The sequence below is a fragment of the Populus nigra genome, chromosome 4 (assembly GCF_951802175.1).
Source record: "Populus nigra chromosome 4, ddPopNigr1.1, whole genome shotgun sequence".
Classification (NCBI taxonomy): domain Eukaryota; kingdom Viridiplantae; phylum Streptophyta; class Magnoliopsida; order Malpighiales; family Salicaceae; genus Populus; species Populus nigra.
Genome location: NC_084855.1, coordinates 1,983,067 through 2,000,667, shown reverse-complemented (window position 1 = coordinate 2,000,667; position 17,601 = coordinate 1,983,067). Strand labels below are relative to the sequence as shown.

At 34.4% G+C, this 17,601-nt stretch overlaps 2 protein-coding genes and 1 pseudogene across 2 annotated transcripts; 1 reads left to right on the top strand and 2 right to left on the bottom strand.

Annotated features, from left to right (window-relative positions):
• Nucleotides 1–1,354: 1,354 nt before the first annotated feature.
• Nucleotides 1,355–4,546, bottom strand: LOC133692822 (purple acid phosphatase 2-like). The gene is made up of 8 exons (XM_062113969.1): nucleotides 4,138–4,546; nucleotides 3,852–4,052; nucleotides 3,657–3,768; nucleotides 3,307–3,536; nucleotides 3,029–3,167; nucleotides 2,673–2,893; nucleotides 1,842–1,963; nucleotides 1,355–1,726 (listed from the first exon to the last, which is right to left on the bottom strand). Exons 1-8 carry the CDS (start codon nucleotides 4,378–4,380, stop codon nucleotides 1,528–1,530), a joined length of 1,467 nt encoding a protein of 488 aa, XP_061969953.1. The 5' UTR covers nucleotides 4,381–4,546; the 3' UTR covers nucleotides 1,355–1,527.
• Nucleotides 4,547–8,424: 3,878 nt separating this feature from the next.
• On the top strand, nucleotides 8,425–11,978 carry LOC133691833 (protein NRT1/ PTR FAMILY 8.1-like; annotated as a pseudogene).
• Nucleotides 11,979–13,345: 1,367 nt separating this feature from the next.
• LOC133692155 (protein WALLS ARE THIN 1-like) lies at nucleotides 13,346–16,484 on the bottom strand. Its single transcript, XM_062112887.1, has 6 exons — nucleotides 16,181–16,484; nucleotides 16,016–16,078; nucleotides 15,791–15,907; nucleotides 15,217–15,622; nucleotides 14,212–14,363; nucleotides 13,346–13,870 (listed from the first exon to the last, which is right to left on the bottom strand). Exons 1-6 carry the CDS (start codon nucleotides 16,402–16,404, stop codon nucleotides 13,678–13,680), a joined length of 1,155 nt encoding a protein of 384 aa, XP_061968871.1. The 5' UTR covers nucleotides 16,405–16,484; the 3' UTR covers nucleotides 13,346–13,677.
• Between the last annotated feature and the right edge of the window lie 1,117 nt (nucleotides 16,485–17,601).

Sequence of the window (17,601 nt, the reverse complement as noted above, 5' to 3'; positions counted from 1 at the left end):
GAATATAATATAAATATCTAATTTTTTATTTAATAAATAATTGGTAAAATATCTATATAATAGAAATTCAATTCTCGAGTAACGTAGTGATCATCTCTAGTATACAAGTTACCAAAAAAAAAAAAACACCAACAGTACAGTAGAGGAAAAAAAATTGATGTTAATAAAATTGTATGCAGGACCCATGGTCTGGATTGAAGTTAATTTTTATAATAAAATTAATAATTTTCATCGTACTTCATAAAAAAAAAAATTCCCACAAGTTGTCCAAGATTTTGCATCAATTTATTTATTTATTTTTTTAATTTCTCTGCTTCGTACAATTCTTTTTGCCTCTATACTAATTCCTGGGGCCGCTTTCCTTGGATTTGTTTTTGGCTTTCTCCAACCTCCAGATACTCTTCTTATAATAATGTTAATAATAATAATAAAAAAAAAAACTTCCAGATATTTTTCAACTAACTTTTGAATTTTGGAAAGTTCGTTAGCTGGACATCTGTCGGTTTTTTAGACTTGCAGTAGTATTTTCTAAATGGTCGCAGATTTCTAGCCAAGAAATTCAAAAGAAGAAAAAAGGAGTTGGAGGTAGGATCATTTTCTCTTTGACTGCAATATCTCAATGGAAGTTTGGCCATCCATCTTGAGTAAGTGTGAAATCACAGAAGAGTTGGAAGCCGGGTCTTGATGAACTCAGTTGGGCTAAAGAATAATCTGCAGAAGGGAAGTTTTTCGTCATTTCCCGGAATGCTACTGTATATGGCATTTGGATGAATGAAATAAGAGGGTTCATGGAGGAAAGGAATCGACTCTTGCTGATTTGATTACTTCGATTATGAAGATTTATTACTATAGTTTTCAGAACACAAATATTCTGCATAAAACTAGCTTTATGTCAGTCCCAGTTTTTTGCTGTATGTTCAAATTGGAGGTTAGGTTGTCTTGATGTGCTTCAGCTTTTGCAATCCTGAACTTCCCATATTCCATTGCCGTTCACTTTTGTAAGTGCTGCAGACTAACGTAACAATCAGATTCCGGCAGCAATTTTCAACCCACAACAGGTTTGAACAATATTGATCAATGTTGACCCTTTGACCTGAGAGTTGACCGATGAAAATAAACATGCATGCTAGTTCACATCCGGCTGGAAAGATTTTGGTGCACCTCTGATTGTGTTTGAATTTTACTTTGGCTTAGCCTACACAATCTATTTCATGCTTTTCATTGAAGTTCTGTAGGTCAGGTCTTCGATTTCAATTGTTTAGAACAAACAAAAGCCTTAAGATCTTTAGAGTGGCAAAGTGCAATGTCATATTTTGTTCTAGTATGACAAAGTTGTTATGTTTTGAAGGAAACATGCTTACAAAACTGTCAAATATTATCTGCAAGGTTGTCCATATCACACAGGATTTTGAATTATATGGAGAAGGCTTCTCGAATATTCTGAATGAAACTAGAATAGTCAAGCCAAGTTTATTAGATGTGTTAGGTAATGTTTCAGCCATTAACTTGTCAAAGCTTAGGATCTCATCATATTGCTGCAACGGATGAAGCTTTGAAGGGGTTCCAAAATCTGTTCTGCAGCCATAAAGAATCAGCTTCTACAGGATACCCATCTTGATTACGATACCAGCTGAAATGTGCATGGGTCCTGTTCTTTATATCAAGAATACCATGACCAAAACTAGCTTCACGAAAAGCTGTGTAGCTTGGCCGTGGCTCTGTCATGCTGCAAAAAAAGAAAAGAAAAGGAAAGATAACCATTAACCATTGACATTTTATTCCAACCATGTACTTGCTAGCTAAACTATTCGTGAAACACAAATAAAATAATCAGCAAGTACTTGGTCGCTAATCCTTCTAGATTTCCTCCATCTCCAATGGTTATGTAAATGGGGGCAGATTCATCTCTTGTGGGAGTGCACGAACCAGCGACGATTCTATATGCAATGTTTGATATACGATACTGCAATGAAAAGCAATTCAACGCTGTTATATGCTAGAAACATGTAGTATGTGATTCGTCACGTTTTCCTTCTCCTGAACAGAACAATTTACTCAATAAACATTCGTATTTGGTCCCACATAGATAGCAGTGTTAGCACCAGAAATCTTTAGATTTTATCCCCTGAATAGCACTCTAAAGGACCAAAATATAATTTGGCATCTGTGTGTTATGGCTTCGTGTCACGAGTGCATGTCAGTGTCTTTTTCTAATATTCTGAACTTATCTTAACTAGCAGAAGGAAAAGGGCAAAGCAACTTCACTTTGAGATTTATGCTTGTTCTGCATCATCCAAAAGGAAGACTCCCTATAAAGTAAAATTAGGAAAATGTGTGAAGAACAAGTTCTTCACGTAAAGAGCTTAAACAAGGGAGTGGTTGGTTCCTAGATGGCAGGATCCATGCTGTCTGCCAATACAGCATAAGCAATAAAGGGGAGGATACCTGCATAGCTGAGACTAGCTACTACAAACTTATCTTCATAAATCTTTCATTTCAGCCACTAGTACACGTTATTTAAATGATTCCAAATCAAGAATAGGAGATGGATTGAGAGAAATAACATGTCGCAAATCAGTTAAAAAGTAAAGGCACGTGCATTATTCACTGATGTCACTGCAGTTCAAAAGGATCGAAAGGGAAAATATCATATATGGAGAATGTGCACTTACAGATCGCTCATAAGCATGAACATGGCCGGCAAAGACAATATCGACTTTGTTCTCCACAAACCAGGGCTCATACATTACTCTCATGGTTTCCCCTTCCATGTAATGATTTACATAACTGTTATACATTGGAGAATGCATAAGAACAATAAGCCATGGTGTCTCAGTCCTGTTTACTTTAGGCAGCTCGTTTTTTAGCCATAGGTACTGAGGAGTGTATTTTCCTGCAAAATATAAAGTTTAAGTAGAGCACTCTAATGAGAGACTCTTACCAGTCAAGTCTTTGGCAGACATACAAGCAATGTACGCTCAATCTCTCTTCAACAGAGTATAAAAAGGGACTAAGAAAGAAAAATTACCATAAGCTGAGTAGGAGGACATGACAATGATGTATGTTGAAGCTCTTTTGATGGAGTACCACAGAGAAGATGTGCTACCTGATGCTATATACGGGACATGATAGCGGTGGGTATAAGGCTTAAATGGTTTGCTTTCACCCTGCAATGAAATTACCAAGGATTGATCAAGAAAATCATGGTTGAAACCACAGAGAAACACAAAATATAAGCACCAATCTCTCAATAAAAATTGGAAAACAAGAGGCTAAAAGCAAACCAAGAATACTTATGATGCATACAATTTCAGGAGCATAGTCAATTTCATGATTCCCAGCCGTCCAAATCCAAGGTTGATAAGCAGCAACTCTTTCTACGAACCTTCCCCATGTATCCCACCTTGTGTTGTCATGAAATGGATAATCATTTGCGTAAGACAGATCACCGACAAACAACAATGTCTGTCCCTTTGCCGGATTTAATTCATAGTGGGTAAGTGTCCTGTTTGAATCACTAGTTTGACCAAGATCCCCTGCTCAAAATTATTTTAGATTAAGTGAGATGAAGATACAATCTTACAGAAACATTGACATAGGAATAAATAAATTACTATGTTTTCTTGAAATTGGAAAAATAATAATCTGAACTATACCTATGAGACCAAAAGTGTAAGGAACATCAGGACCAGGTTTAGGAGGAGTAAGAAACCAGAACTGTCTTGTTGTGTTTCCAATTCCAACCTCATAGTAATATTTGGTATCAAACTGCAATCATAGTAAAACTTAATCACAGATTACAAAGTTCACAAAGAATATTCTTGAGTGAGAATCTTGAGCATGCTGCATACCTCCAAATCCTCAATGGTGCAGTGGTGAATATAACCAGAAGTGTAATTGTAGTATTTATACGTCACTATAAAACCTTCTGCAAGTTTTTTGAGCCCACTATTTTCAGCCCAGTAAAGCACTGTCTTTGAACCAGGCTCATCTTGTGTAACCCAGGACACAATCACACCCTTCCCTTCATGGTCTCCTTGTGTTATATGAACCTCCGATCATCACATAAAAAATGAAAAACAGAGCACCATAGTATATTATGTAGAAACATTCAGAATCTGAAGAAGCAATACTCACCTGTTGAGGAGCGTTATAACCAGGAGGGACTCTAAACACGTCACTGTCTAATGGCATATCAAGAGAAAAGTCAGCATCTCTTACGTAACTGCTTGTTATTCCTCCATTAACAATCTCTGCACAACTCAATATCAAACACGCCATTAAAAGAAGAGAATCCCATCTCCTTTCCGTCTCTTCTCTCCTTGACCGCTTCCAGTTTTGAGGGACTCTAATAAAATTATCATAGACCATCTCTACCATGGCAGAAGAGCTGGATTATTTATTTATTTTCTTCTGATGCTAGTATATGGAGCGAGGATTATTCATACTTTGGTACGGATATTTAAGCATGGAGTAAGACCCCGCCTTTATTGATGTCTTGAAACTACCCTTCAGACATTGCTTTACGTTGTGGACTGAGAAGTGAAGAAGAGCGTTCGACTTTATCTGTTTATTTATTTATTTATTAACAAGACCATATATTAGTTGTTAGTGTTAAAAATAAGCATAAATCAGATTTAACATTTACCACGACAAAGGATTATTTTAATTAATATAGTAAAGATGATGAAGCTACCTTTTATCATTTTTTACATGAAATGCAAACAATTTCCATTTTTATCGTATGTTTATAATTTTTTATATTTTTTTTAGTTAATTAAAAAAAGATTATTGAGTTTTGAATTACATAATAGAAGTCAGTCCTTTTCATTATATAGTAATTAAATAAATTAAGACTTTCGATAAATTTTAGGTTATAATAAATGATAATCCTCTCTTATTACATGCTAATTAAATAAATTAAAATAATTAAAACTTGAATATGCTTTCCATACAATAAATTTTCAAATACACAAACATTAGTTATTACTATTAGTAAAAACATTAAATGAGTTGAACTTAAATCACCTTCTTGCACATCAAATGAACAGGGCAATCAGGTACCTCTCCTTCTTTTTTCATTTCTTTAACTTTTTCATTAGTTTAATTTTATTTTTTAATATTTAAATAAATTTAAAATAAATTTTTATAAAATAGAACACCAATTAAATATCAAGATATTTGTTTGAAATTAGAATAACCTTATAAAAAATAAATCAAAATAAAGTTATTAAATCTAATAGAGTACATGATTAAGGTTTCGGGTTTGTCGGGTTAATTAACAAAACTCGGATCGATTTAATTATTGTTGTCTCAATATTAAAAAAATATTATCTTTAATTGTTTTAAAGTCTAATCATATTTTTAACTGTTTATTTAGATTGTTTTTAGAAACATTAAGTTAATTAGATTATATTAGTGTAATTTCTAAACAATTTAATTTAAAACTTGAGTTAAATAAAAAATTAGGTCGAGAAGTTTTAAATTAACTCGATGGAATCTAATAATAATATCAGGAAATTCCTTATTGACTGAATATTTATTTTAGATTTAAATTTATTTTATAAAATCCGTAGCTTAGTGTGTGTACAGTAAACTAGTTTATTTTTATTAAATTTAAACCATTTCTCAACTTGTTTGTCATCCGTATGATAACCACCAGTATCCCGTTATCAAGCACCAACCAACCAAGGGATAGAAGAGTTGCTGGATTGAACGAGGGAGATGAGACTGGTAGTCAGCGGACACTCCAAGTGAGCGGTCAGTCAAAGAGGCCACGTGCCAATCATTTAACCAACGCTGTTTTTCCTTAGAACGACCTGTAGTCTATCTCGTGATCAGTTGATCTTGCGGCGAGGACAGGTCGTCTATGCGCCATGTCTTGTCTTCTAAACACGACACCAGTCGCCTTCTCGTGTTGCTGCCACATCCCGACAGAAATGAGATGGTGAAAAAGAAAGGAACGATTAGTCAATAAATAGATGAATGCCATAGATATTTTCAGAACCCTTCACAAATGAATCCAATATTATATACAAATAATAGTTATTAAACCTAACTTAAAAATCTACCACTGAAATATAATTCATATTAAATTTAAATTTAAATTTAAATTTATTTTAACATCGATGGAAAAGATGGATATTGACAAAATCAAAATTATTCTTTTGAGAGGACATGGTATATATTCGCTGGTTTAATTTAATGTGTCTCGAGCGAGCTTACAATTATTAAACTTAGGACAGAAATTGACTGAACAATTCTACTCCTTTCTTGCCATGGGCCCTTAAAAAATATTGCCTTGGATGATAAGTGTTTAGGTCAAAAAACTTATGTTGGAGAAACAGAAATGGATGAGAAGACAACAAACAACGTTTGGACCGATGGTTGTGGGACAACATAGTGTTTGCAACAGAGCAAAGCAACAATATGGTGTTTTTTTTAAAAAAAATTATGTGGAGTTAAACTCAACTGATTAAATTTTAGATTTATTATTTAGAGATTACCAATTCGAGTCTTACGTGTTAAAATAATTCAATTAACACAAAAATAAATACGAACATGAAAAAGAAAGAGGCTAGAATTCTTCTCTGTTGATTTTGTATTAAAGTTCTTACTTTAACCTAAATATAAATAACTTATATATAGGTTAAGTTAAAAATATTATTCTATCCTTAATAAATAAAATAAGATAAATATATTATTTAACATCACAAATTTCAAGACATTAGAGACTTACATGGTCGTTAACTTTAGGGTCCATATAATTAGTCAAGGTACATGCAAATTGATCCGAATACCTATATTAATAATAATAATAATAAATAATATGGTGTCATTTTTACTCGTGCTCAACATACCAAATACAAAATGCAATCTCATCCATTCATTATATTGGATTTTGTTTTCTTTTATATGCCTCTAGTTGACCATCAAAGTATTAAAAAAAATGAAGAAAAAAAAGGATTAAACAATAAAAAAAAGGAAGTTTTTCCGACCAATTTGTAATCAAACTGAAGCTTCCAAGTCTTTTGCATGAAATTTGATAAAATCGAGGTCTGTTATAGAATAAAATAATAAAGAGCAAATTTTTGATTTACCTTTAAAGTATTATAATTTATTGTCACTATGTTCTTGATAATATGAGATTAATTCTGATTGTTAACTGAATTAATTCTTGAAGTTCTTAACTGATAAAATCACTATAAAAAAAGAGTGAAGAAAAAGTTTTAAACAATATTTTTTAATATTTTTATGTAGTCTTCCTTATTTTACATCTTAGTATTTTTTTATACTTTGATTTTTCTCTCAAATTTAGAGTTTAAACTCATCTTATTAAAAGATATTTTATTTAAATAATTTTTAGTTTAAAATTTTTGTTTAGAAATGAATCTAAACTAACGTGATATTGTTGAAATCTCATTAGATATAATTAAACTTTAAAGTTAAATGATTCATTCTTAGCAATAATAACAAAAATTCATTATTTTTAAAGTGTTTTAACAAGTATATTCCATTTTTTATTTCAATTTAGACTTAAATTTTGTATCAAATACAAGTGTGAATTGATGCTAGCCTGCTAGTATTTTTTTATTATATTTATATTAAAAGCATGTTTGACATAAATTTTATTATCGCATGTATGTATATTTAAAATTATATGCACTTTAGGTTTTTATTAAATATTTTTTTTATATTTTGAATACTCTTATTATAGTAAATTAAACACACTAATCTAATACATTTAGAACATTGAAAAACAAACTTCACTTTGCTATGGATTTGAGAGATGGTTCTGCCATTCATTTGATTTAGTTTTTTCATATTCAGGCATTTTCTTCTGTTAAATTTTGGCTGATTATGCTAAGAATAAGTGTTAGATTGATTCCAAAAGAAAGCCAGAATATGGCAGATTGTTTTCTACTATTTTTTAGTTTTTGTTTTTTAAAATATTTTTTATTTAGAAATATATTAATATATTTTTTTATTTTTAAAAAATTATTTTTGATATTAGCAAATCAAAATAATATAAAATATCAAAAAATATTAATTTGAAAAAAAAAATTTAAATTTTTTTTAAAATACTTTTAAAATATAAAAATAAACGTGATCGGGGGCATTTTAAATAGTTCCAACATTTTAGCGCATGTCTACTCTTTGCCATTTTTCCAAATTGAGTAACAAAGCATTTGCAAAGCCGGCAAAGGGCCTCCAAGCACAAATCCGAAAAGGGTTAAGAAATTACCGTTTCAGTGTTACATCAAGACAAGTGATTAAGGATGTTAGACCAATAGTGTACTTGGCTTTCATGAAGACAAGAAGCCCCCAGCTGAATGCCACTTGTTATCTGAACTCCACAGTAAGATACCCTACTCAATAAATTAACTTTATAGCTAGTCGCAGAGAGAATAGATTCGACGTCGTCCTGTGATTGGAACCTTGATCCATCTTTCAAAAGGCAGAGAATTGAACCGTTTGGCAATGGACTTCTTTATCAATCTTTTATGCAACAATCACTAGAGAAATTCCCACAAGAGCTCCAACATCAGACGACTATGGTAATGGTTCTTCTGGGAATTTCAAGTATGTTTTTGATTCACATTACACACCCTGCTTAGTTCTCTTTCGTAACGTAAGGTTTTGGGTGATGATTTAGCAGGAAGAAAGCATGCCAACGAGTTTGGTAAGCAATGGTTGCGTTGATATTCGAGGCAGAATTGCAGACAAGCGATCTACTGGAGGATGGAAAGCTGCTCCTTATATTATAGGTTCTTAATTAAACCAGCTCTTGCAAATTTGTCAATGGTTTCAGGAACAATAGAGTCTGATGTGTTTAATTTCATGTTTATGATTTTTGTTTAACCTGGCTGTTTGGTGCCAGCTTATGCATGTATGTGCCCTCTCCTTCAACTTGGCTTCTTGGCCAGCAGAGGCTGATTTCTTTTTTCCTCTTTTTTTTTTTGGTGCTTGTAGTGAATGAAGTTGCTGAGAGGCTAGCATTTTTTGGTATAGCTGTGAACATGGTAGCTTACTTGGTCTTTGAAATGCATCAGTCACTTCCAAATGCTGCAACTCATGTGACTGACTGGATTGGAGCTGCCTATGTCCTCACTCTCTTTGGAGCGTTTTGTGCTGATGCTTACCTGGGCCGATTCAGGACCATCATTGTTTTCTCTTGCATCTATACCGTAGTAAGAAATCAGGATTTCCCCTTTCATTTAGTTTCCACATGGCCTGTGACCCGAGGTAGTGTTTGTTTAAGTTGTTGGAATTATTTTTTAAAATATTTTTTATTTAAAAATATATAAAAATAATATTTTATTATTATTTTTTAAATTTTCTTTTTAATAATAACACATCAAAACCATCTAAAAACACAAAAAAAAACCCTAATTTGAAGCCAAAATAAAATAAAATTTTATAAAACATGGTTTTTACCGCAAAAACAAACATATTAAATAACATGTTTGTTTTTGCGATAAAAACCATGTTTTATAAAATTTTATTTTATTTTGGCTTCAAATTAGGGGTTTTTTTGTGTTTTTAGATGGTTTTGATGTTTGTTTTTACATTTTATTTTTTTTTAATGAAGTTTTTTTATTTTTTATTTGTTTTAAATTAATTTTTTTAATGTTTTTAAATTATTTTAATAAATTAATGTTAAAAATAAATTTTAATAAATAAAAAATATATATTATTTTAATATATTTCTAAATAAAAATTATTTTTTAAAAAAATATGTGCTATTAAAATATCAAAATACCAAGCTCATCCAGTAGGCGACATAATGTTGAGTTGGGCTTCAAATGTTATACCATCAAGGCTCTGTATTCTGTACTTGCAAATCATCTGAATTGGATTCAACATGATCTTTTCTTTTTCATTTTTTTTGTTTTGCATTTATGGGCTTTAAAAAATCTGGAGCAGTGCTTGAGAAATGAGATTGGCCTAATTTTGCTGTTTGACCGAATTGTGTTTTTGGTCTGGACCGCAGGGAATGGTATTATTGACACTCTCAGCTTCTATAGACAGCTTACGTCCACCAAAATGCATGGTAAGGCTATGCCCACAAGCAACCGATGGCCAGACAGGGTTCCTCTATGGTGCACTGGCCCTTATTGCCCTTGGAACCGGCGGTATCAAGCCATGTGTCTCATCTTTTGGGGCTGATCAATTCGACGAGGCAGACGTGGAAGAATTGCCAAAGAAATATGCTTTCTTCAACTGGTTCTTCTTTGCTATAAACATGGGTGCTATCTTTGGTATAACAGTCTTGGTATACATAAAAGAAAAGAAGGGATGGGCCTTAGGTTTTGGGCTACCTACAGGGGCCATGGTTATTTCTACCATCATTTTAGCAGCTGGCATTCCTTTTTATCGTTTCTAAAGGCCCATGGGTAGCCCTTTCACCAGGTTTGTTCAGGTCATGGTGGCTTCTGTAAGGAATCATTTGAATGGAGTCCAGGTTCGACATCAAACCGAGCTTTACGAGGTTAATACCAAGGAATCTGATATCAAGGGCTCCCAAAAGCTGTTTCACACCTTACAGTACAGGTAAATTTTTAACAAAACGTTGTCTAGCTGTCCCCTCCCTGAAATGCAATTGGTCGTGTATGTACACAGTCTATAGTCCACTGGTGCTAATTTTTACCATAATCTTGCTTTAGTTTTTGAATTAGAGCTAAAACGCTAACCTTCAACATCAATGAAGTCCAATTCAGTCCCTTGAGATTGTCTTAGAAGATAAGAGTTGATCAGATTTTCATTTGAAGTTCTCATATTTAAACTTGATATCCCACATGTTTAATAAAACTTGATAATGTCATGTTTAATTATCTTTCTTGGATCTATAATTGCTTGATCATGATGTTCATTCGTCCGGAGTTTTTTCTTTCCTGCTAAAATTCAAGGGACTTGTATATTATGGTGCAGTTTCTTGGACAAGGCAGCGGTTGTGACAGATTCTGAGGCTGACACAGGGAACCGTTGGAGACTTTGCACAGTAACACAAGTAGAAGAATTCAAGTCTTTTACCAGAATCCTCCCAGTATGGGCATCCACAATTGCATTCTCCATCTCCTTTGCTCAGCTCTCGACCTTCTTCATCAGCCAGGCCAACATCATGGACCGAAAACTCAGCTCCAACTTCAAAATTCCAGCAGCTTCTGTCCCCGTTTTCAGTACCCTCAATGCCCTCATCCTCGTCCCCATCTACGAAAAAGTAATAGTCCCTATCCTACGTAAACGCACCGGCCACACCCGCGGCATCACATCATTGCAACGCATAGGAGTTGGTTTATTTATTTCCATATTTGCACTGATAGCTGCAGCATTGGTAGAAAAAAAGAGACGCGACTGCCCTAACCCTTCAGGCATGAGTGTGTTTTGGTTGTTTCCACAGTTCTTTTTAATAGGCAGTGCAGAAGTTTTCACCTACGTAGGACAGCTAGAATTTTTCTACGACGAAGCAACTGATGGGACAAGAAGTATTAGTAGTGCGGTGTTTCTTAGTGAGATCGGGATTGGAAGTTGGTTCAGCACTGCAATAGTTAAGATCATCGAAAGTGCCACTGGTGGAGAAGACAAAGGGTGGTTAAGGAATAATCTTAATAAAAGCAGGCTTGATTATTTCTACTGGGTGTTAACTGTGATTAATGCGGTTAATTTCGTAGTTTATTTGTGGATTTCTGTCGTTTATAAGAGTAGAGGTGGTGCAGTCGGGACGGTGAGAGACGAGGGTGTCGTTGACATGGGTGATGATGGTGATTGATGGAAAAAGAGGAGGATACAGGTGAATTCCGAGGTGTGGCCTTATAAGTAATTGCATTTGCTTTATTTGGTTTCTTTCAATATTTCTACTGCTATCTTGTTTCGGTTGAATGTAAGATTTTATAATTTTAGTTTCATTCGCGGAATAAGGATACTGCAATGTCAAACATGTACAAGGGTTCAACTTTTGGGATTGAGATTTTCTTTAATGATCTCTGGCAGGAAGATCAGTGATTAGACACGAAATGTTTTTTTGAAGAAGGGAAAAGTTGTTAAAGATAGTATGGATGCGATTCATATCATGATTAAAAGGGAAATGAAGAATCCTGGTGTAAATTAAAAGAATTGCTTTCGGAAAAGTAATATTGCTCCATGATAGTTATCTGTGGATAGTAATTATTAATCATCATCTTTAATGATGTGATCTTGGGATCCGTCAATCCTCCCTTAATCTAACCTAGAATTTTGTCAGTTTGCTTCTGTCTTTTAGCCTCCGATTGTAGAAAAGTTCATGTAGTAAAATTGGAGTACTGAGGCACAGGCACTTCCAGCTGGAGGTTGACTAGAAATAGTCTCCGAACTCAGGAGTTGCTATTGCCTGATGGAGGAGCTTCAGACCAAGGAGAGATCAGGAGCTTATATCATATTCTATGCCTTCCCCATATGATAAAATATTACCCCAAGCCGTCTTCGACAGAGTCGCCTAGTACAGACATTTTCATCTTCATTCAAAAGCGTAATTCATCGAAAATAATGATCATTTTACTCGGATTGGGGCTGTGGGGGACCGAGGAAGGAGTCCTATATGGATCAACCATATCTAGAGAGTGAGGGTCAACTTCAAGTGCCAAACTACTAAGTTACAGCTGAAGATCATGGCTGTGAGACTAATTTAACTTAGTTTAATTATTAGATAAAATAAGATAATGAGATTCAAATTTTTTATTGCTTGCTAATTAAAACTCCAATATCATATTAAAAATTTATAACAATTCAATATTTTAAACTATTAAATGACTGATTGTTTTTCTTAATTTCTTTTACTTTAAACCAGGTGCGGGTGATTTATGAGTATGCTACAAGATCTTTCTAATCTTGGCCTATATAAATACAAGTGTAATTACTGAAATTCGAAATCAATATATCCAAGAGAAATGCTCAAGTCCCAAACAAAGCTTAACCATGCCACAACGCAAAAAAAGATAGATCGAAATCACCAGTGATCAGAAGTGGAAAACGTAGTGAAGACTTGGCTTGCAAATCTCGCACTCATTTCTTGCAGGTCAATTCTCGCACACCCCTTGTGGAACACATTAAAAATGTATTCTTCTTTGTCCTGTATGGACACCAGAGGCTAAACGGCCTCATCTCTTAATAATGCGGTCGATGTTTTACGTGCATATATCACTATACATCATCATGATCAAATAAAATGAGCAGTACTTTCCGACCAAAATTATTTTCAACAAGGGCAATGTCAAGACGGCAATATGAAGACGAGCGTGCTTGTAAAATGAAAATGGGTATCAACATTAGTAAAGTGGGGTCGAATCCATGATGATCTTGGAGCATTAGCTTTTTGCAATCTGCATATCTTTATAATTTCGTAAAACAAACCATAATGTAACATATATATATATATATAAAGAAAACATAGGGGATTTCAGGCCTTTAGGGCCACATTAGTGATGATAATCATAATGTCCATCCCCTCAAAATCTCCCCTTTCTCAACCTCCTACTAACATGAAATGACTGAAACATACGGAAAAAAAAAATTAAAAGAACTTCTTCATACACACACAAGCCATCTTAATTAATAGAGCAGTACTGCCTTTTTTTTCTTCTTTTTCATGGGATCTTGGCTCTCCGGCCAACTGTGTGGTTAAGAGTTAAGAGGCTTTGCCAGTCAAACATTTTCTGTTGACGAGGGGAGAAGTGGCTGAGTGAGGGAGGTCTTGATGTGGGTTTGAGCCCTGCTGATTCCATGCTCGGGAGTGGACTGAATGGCAGCCTTTTCCAAAGCCAAGAACTTCTTTTCCTCACTTTTGCCCCATAGGACCAGGTACAATCCTATAATGATCAACACTGCCCCAATGATCCTGTACACACAAAATCATAACAAACAAAGAAGCATATCCTATCAGAAAAAAAAAATTAAAAATCTACACACGCTCCAGTGTGATCAATTATGTTCGTTCTCCTGTGCCCTCAGTAGTAGTTGTCTGACCTAGCTCTACCACACACCCTTGTGACCTTGTCCTTTGGGAAGGGACAAACAAAAGAAATACCACTAAATGGAAAGGATATTTTGGTCATTTGAACTTGTCAAAGATTAGTTAAAAATCCCAAAAATTATTGTTAATCCTTATGGCTGGGGATAGACGTGGAGCCAATAGAATTCATGATTAAAAAATAATAAATAAATAAACAAGGGACCTACCCTCCTAAATAGAATTCTTCCCCTAAAGCAATGGAGGCCATAATAGCGACAACAAGAGTCTGAACAGGTTGATAAACAGCCACAAAGACAGGGCCACCTCTGTCAATGCACCATATCTGTACAGCGAAGGCAATCCCTGATGCTACCACTCCCTGCAATTTTCCAACAAAAAAAGAAGTTTCTTCCTCACTTCATTTTCAAAACACCCACCACTCTACATTATTGCGCTTATAGCCACTTTTGGATCATATCATATAACAACTAGAGAGAAGCTTACAATGTATATGGAGAAAGCTAATAAAATATTATAGTGTGTCTATAAAGATAAAGGTGGCATATGACTGATCAGCAACTGGGGTTCGCACATGTACAAAGACTACAACAAAGCTACCCTTTTATCTCTGATCTAAGACTTGACAGGATTTTAAAGCACGCCCTGGACTGGAGTGGTAGTTTTTTTATTTTTTCTTAAAATGTCTTTAAAAATATATTTTACTTGAATGTTTTATTTAGTGTTATTTTATAGTTTTAACGTTTTAATATTAAAAATAAAAATAAAATTTAAAAAATTTATTTTAATCTATTTTCAAGAAATCATCCATCACAGACACTAAAATTCAACAAGCTATTTTTTCATAATTAAAAAAAAAAAGCAAAAACAATAACCATTGAAACTTTAAATCAGTAAAAATAAATAAATATTTATGTTAGAAAGGATTTCATATTAAAAAAATAATAATAACTGTATTTAATTAGTTATTAAAAAAAAGGTGAATAGTGAACAAATACTAAGACCCTTGATTTGATTTATGATCTGACTTGCTCTCGTTGTCATGATTAATGTTCCCCAAACAGAAAAAAGCAGGATTACCTAAGTTCAAGTTAATTAAACTGGCTAATCTCATGCTGTGTATACCATAATGTTCGGTTTAGGAAATTAATTAGCTTATCAGAGCAGGAGACTGAATTATCTCAAAGAGGAATACGGGTGAGATAGATACTAACTGCATAGAGGATAGTGAAGAGTTCTCCACCAGAGTGGAAAATCCAAGCCTGTGGGTCTCTCTCCATGAAGGCAGCAATAATCAAGAACTGAATAAGCCCAAAGAAACAGGTGTAAGAGGTGACCGAGAGCCTCGCAGGGTACTTCTTCAGAACTGGTGCCTGCAACACAAGCCAACCAGACCAGGACAAGCAATGGCCAATGAGGTAGATGCAACCAAGGGTCCAGTTCTTGCCCCTGGCATCTCCAAGTGAAACAAACATAGGTGCGGGTCTGTTTAGATGCGGGGCTGGGCTGTATATGACTGGACCATTATATAGAGTGATCACTGAGGCCCCTGCTACACAGCAGATAGTTCCTAGTACCTTTGCTATTCCATCTCTTCTGTTTATTCGAACTTTCTCTATCCTGCAAAATAAAAGAAAATAACACGTTTCAGGAAATGAAATTTAGGTGGCAGAGGAAAACAAAAATGCATGTTTACCCTTGCTGCAGATTTGTGTGTGTCCTAAATTAAAAGTTTGATTCGATGTGAGACTAAGAGATAGAGAGGAGAGGTAAGGAAAGGGGGCTTGCCGCAGTAGAGCTGCCATGAGAAAGGTGATGGCAGGGACAGAGTTTTGGATTGCTGATGCGAAAGTTGGAGACGTGTTTTCCAGGCCCAGCAAGTAGAATCCTTGGTTTGCTGTTATTCTGCTCATCACACAGGAAACAAAACACGAAAATGAGTTATAGTTCTCTTTTGGAATCTTGATTTTCTTCCTTTTTTCAATTTAATTTGAGTTACATATTGAGTCATACCCGACAAGGGCAAGGAGGAAGAACTGGAGGACAAAGTTGAGAGTAAGTGCTGGCCTCTCCTTCCTGAATAAAGAAAAAAGAAGAAAATTATATCCTTAAACGTATACATATATAAAGGATGACTGATGAGAAAATAGGTTAGATTAATGGATATCAGTGCTGTACTTTTCTAGAAAATATGCAAAGGGAAGGAGCAGAAGCAAAGCGATGGTGTTCCTATAAACTGGGAAAACAAGCTTGCTAACTCCCATATTTAGGGCAGCCCTGGAGACCACATGGAAACCAGCATAACCAAACTGCAAGGCCAACATGGCCAGGTGCAGTTGGAATCTTTCAGGAACTGAACACCACATTCTACCTGAAGAGGCTGAACCGCCAACATCAGCCATTGTAAACCAAGACTTGAAAAAACTAGCAATAAAGGGATGGGTTGAAGAAAGACGTGAAGGGAAGCTGTGGAGAGAAAAGGATGAACTGGGGTGGTATAAATAAGTTGGAAGCGAGTGAAAGAAAAGGTAAGGTATTGCAACGTGGAAGGTAATGGCCCACATGGGCCCTTAAAAGACGTTATGTCAACTGTTAATAGCCTTCAAATGTTTTTGATGCCCTCCCAGTCTTTTCTATTCCACCCTCCTTAGCTGACACGACAACCTCTGTTCTACTAGCTTTGTATATCAAGAGATAGAGACTGTAGAGAGAGGGGAGGGAGATTATTATTATCTAGCAGGCGAGCTATGTTTTGGCACCATGCCATTAATGATGATAATTGTTAAGGGAGGGAAGAGCCGCCATTGATAGATAGCGCGCACGAGGGGAGGTGGGTGGTGCTGGTTACCCCATGCGTCCTCACCCCCCGTGAAACCCACCATACTACCTCCACATTTACACACATTACTAGAGCTTTCCATTTATTGTATTTTTCTACATATTATTTAAAATTATTTCTAATTTATGGGTACAGGTGATTAAGACAATCATTTTTATCAAAAATAAAAAGATATGCAATTTTTTTCATTTTGTAATTGATGTTTATAGACCATATTATATAGAACAGTCTATTTTTCTATTCGATAAGACAGACCTTTTATTTTTATTTAGAAAAATTACCTTGACCCTTTGTTGACCTTACACTATTCTCTTAGAAATTACATTTATATTCTATAGTTTATAATTTGATAATATTTTACATGTCAAAAATAATCAACAAAAAAATATTTATGAACCATTTTGAAACCACAAATGATAAATAATAATAAGAAATATAAAAAAAAAGTTTAAAATAACTGATTCATTAATGTATCCTAACTTTTTTTTTTTAATTTAACATGAATATCGAGTCAATTTACATGTACCTCAAATAAATGTATCTTAACCTTTAACCCTTGATATAGAATCTAATGGTGGATTCCACAAATTAATGTGATACTTAACCCATGGTTACGAGTTTTTTTAAGAAAATAACATTTATTTTATTATTTAACATGCCCTGCTATTTCAAAATAGTCATATCAAACACATTAATCCTTTATCAGTAGTTATGATCCGGCTCGAAACCAAGAATCCGAACGATGCCACAAGTGATTCTG

Excerpts from the sequence above, each read along its gene's own strand:
- LOC133692822 (XM_062113969.1), bottom strand. The coding sequence starts at position 4,380 with ATGGTAGAGATGGTCTATGATAATTTTATTAGAGTCCCTCAAAACTGG. Across the intron at positions 3,537-3,656 it reads TTACACTTTTGGTCTCATAG|GGGATCTTGGTCAAACTAGT; the intron begins GTATAGTTCAGA and ends AATTTTGAGCAG. Across the intron at positions 2,894-3,028 it reads GTCCTCCTACTCAGCTTATG|GAAAATACACTCCTCAGTAC; the intron begins GTAATTTTTCTT and ends TATATTTTGCAG.
- LOC133692155 (XM_062112887.1), bottom strand. The coding sequence starts at position 16,404 with ATGGCTGATGTTGGCGGTTCAGCCTCTTCAGGTAGAATGTGGTGTTCA. Across the intron at positions 16,079-16,180 it reads TTTGCATATTTTCTAGAAAA|GAAGGAGAGGCCAGCACTTA; the intron begins GTACAGCACTGA and ends TTCTTTATTCAG. Across the intron at positions 14,364-15,216 it reads TCTTCACTATCCTCTATGCA|GGAGTGGTAGCATCAGGGAT; the intron begins GTTAGTATCTAT and ends GGAAAATTGCAG.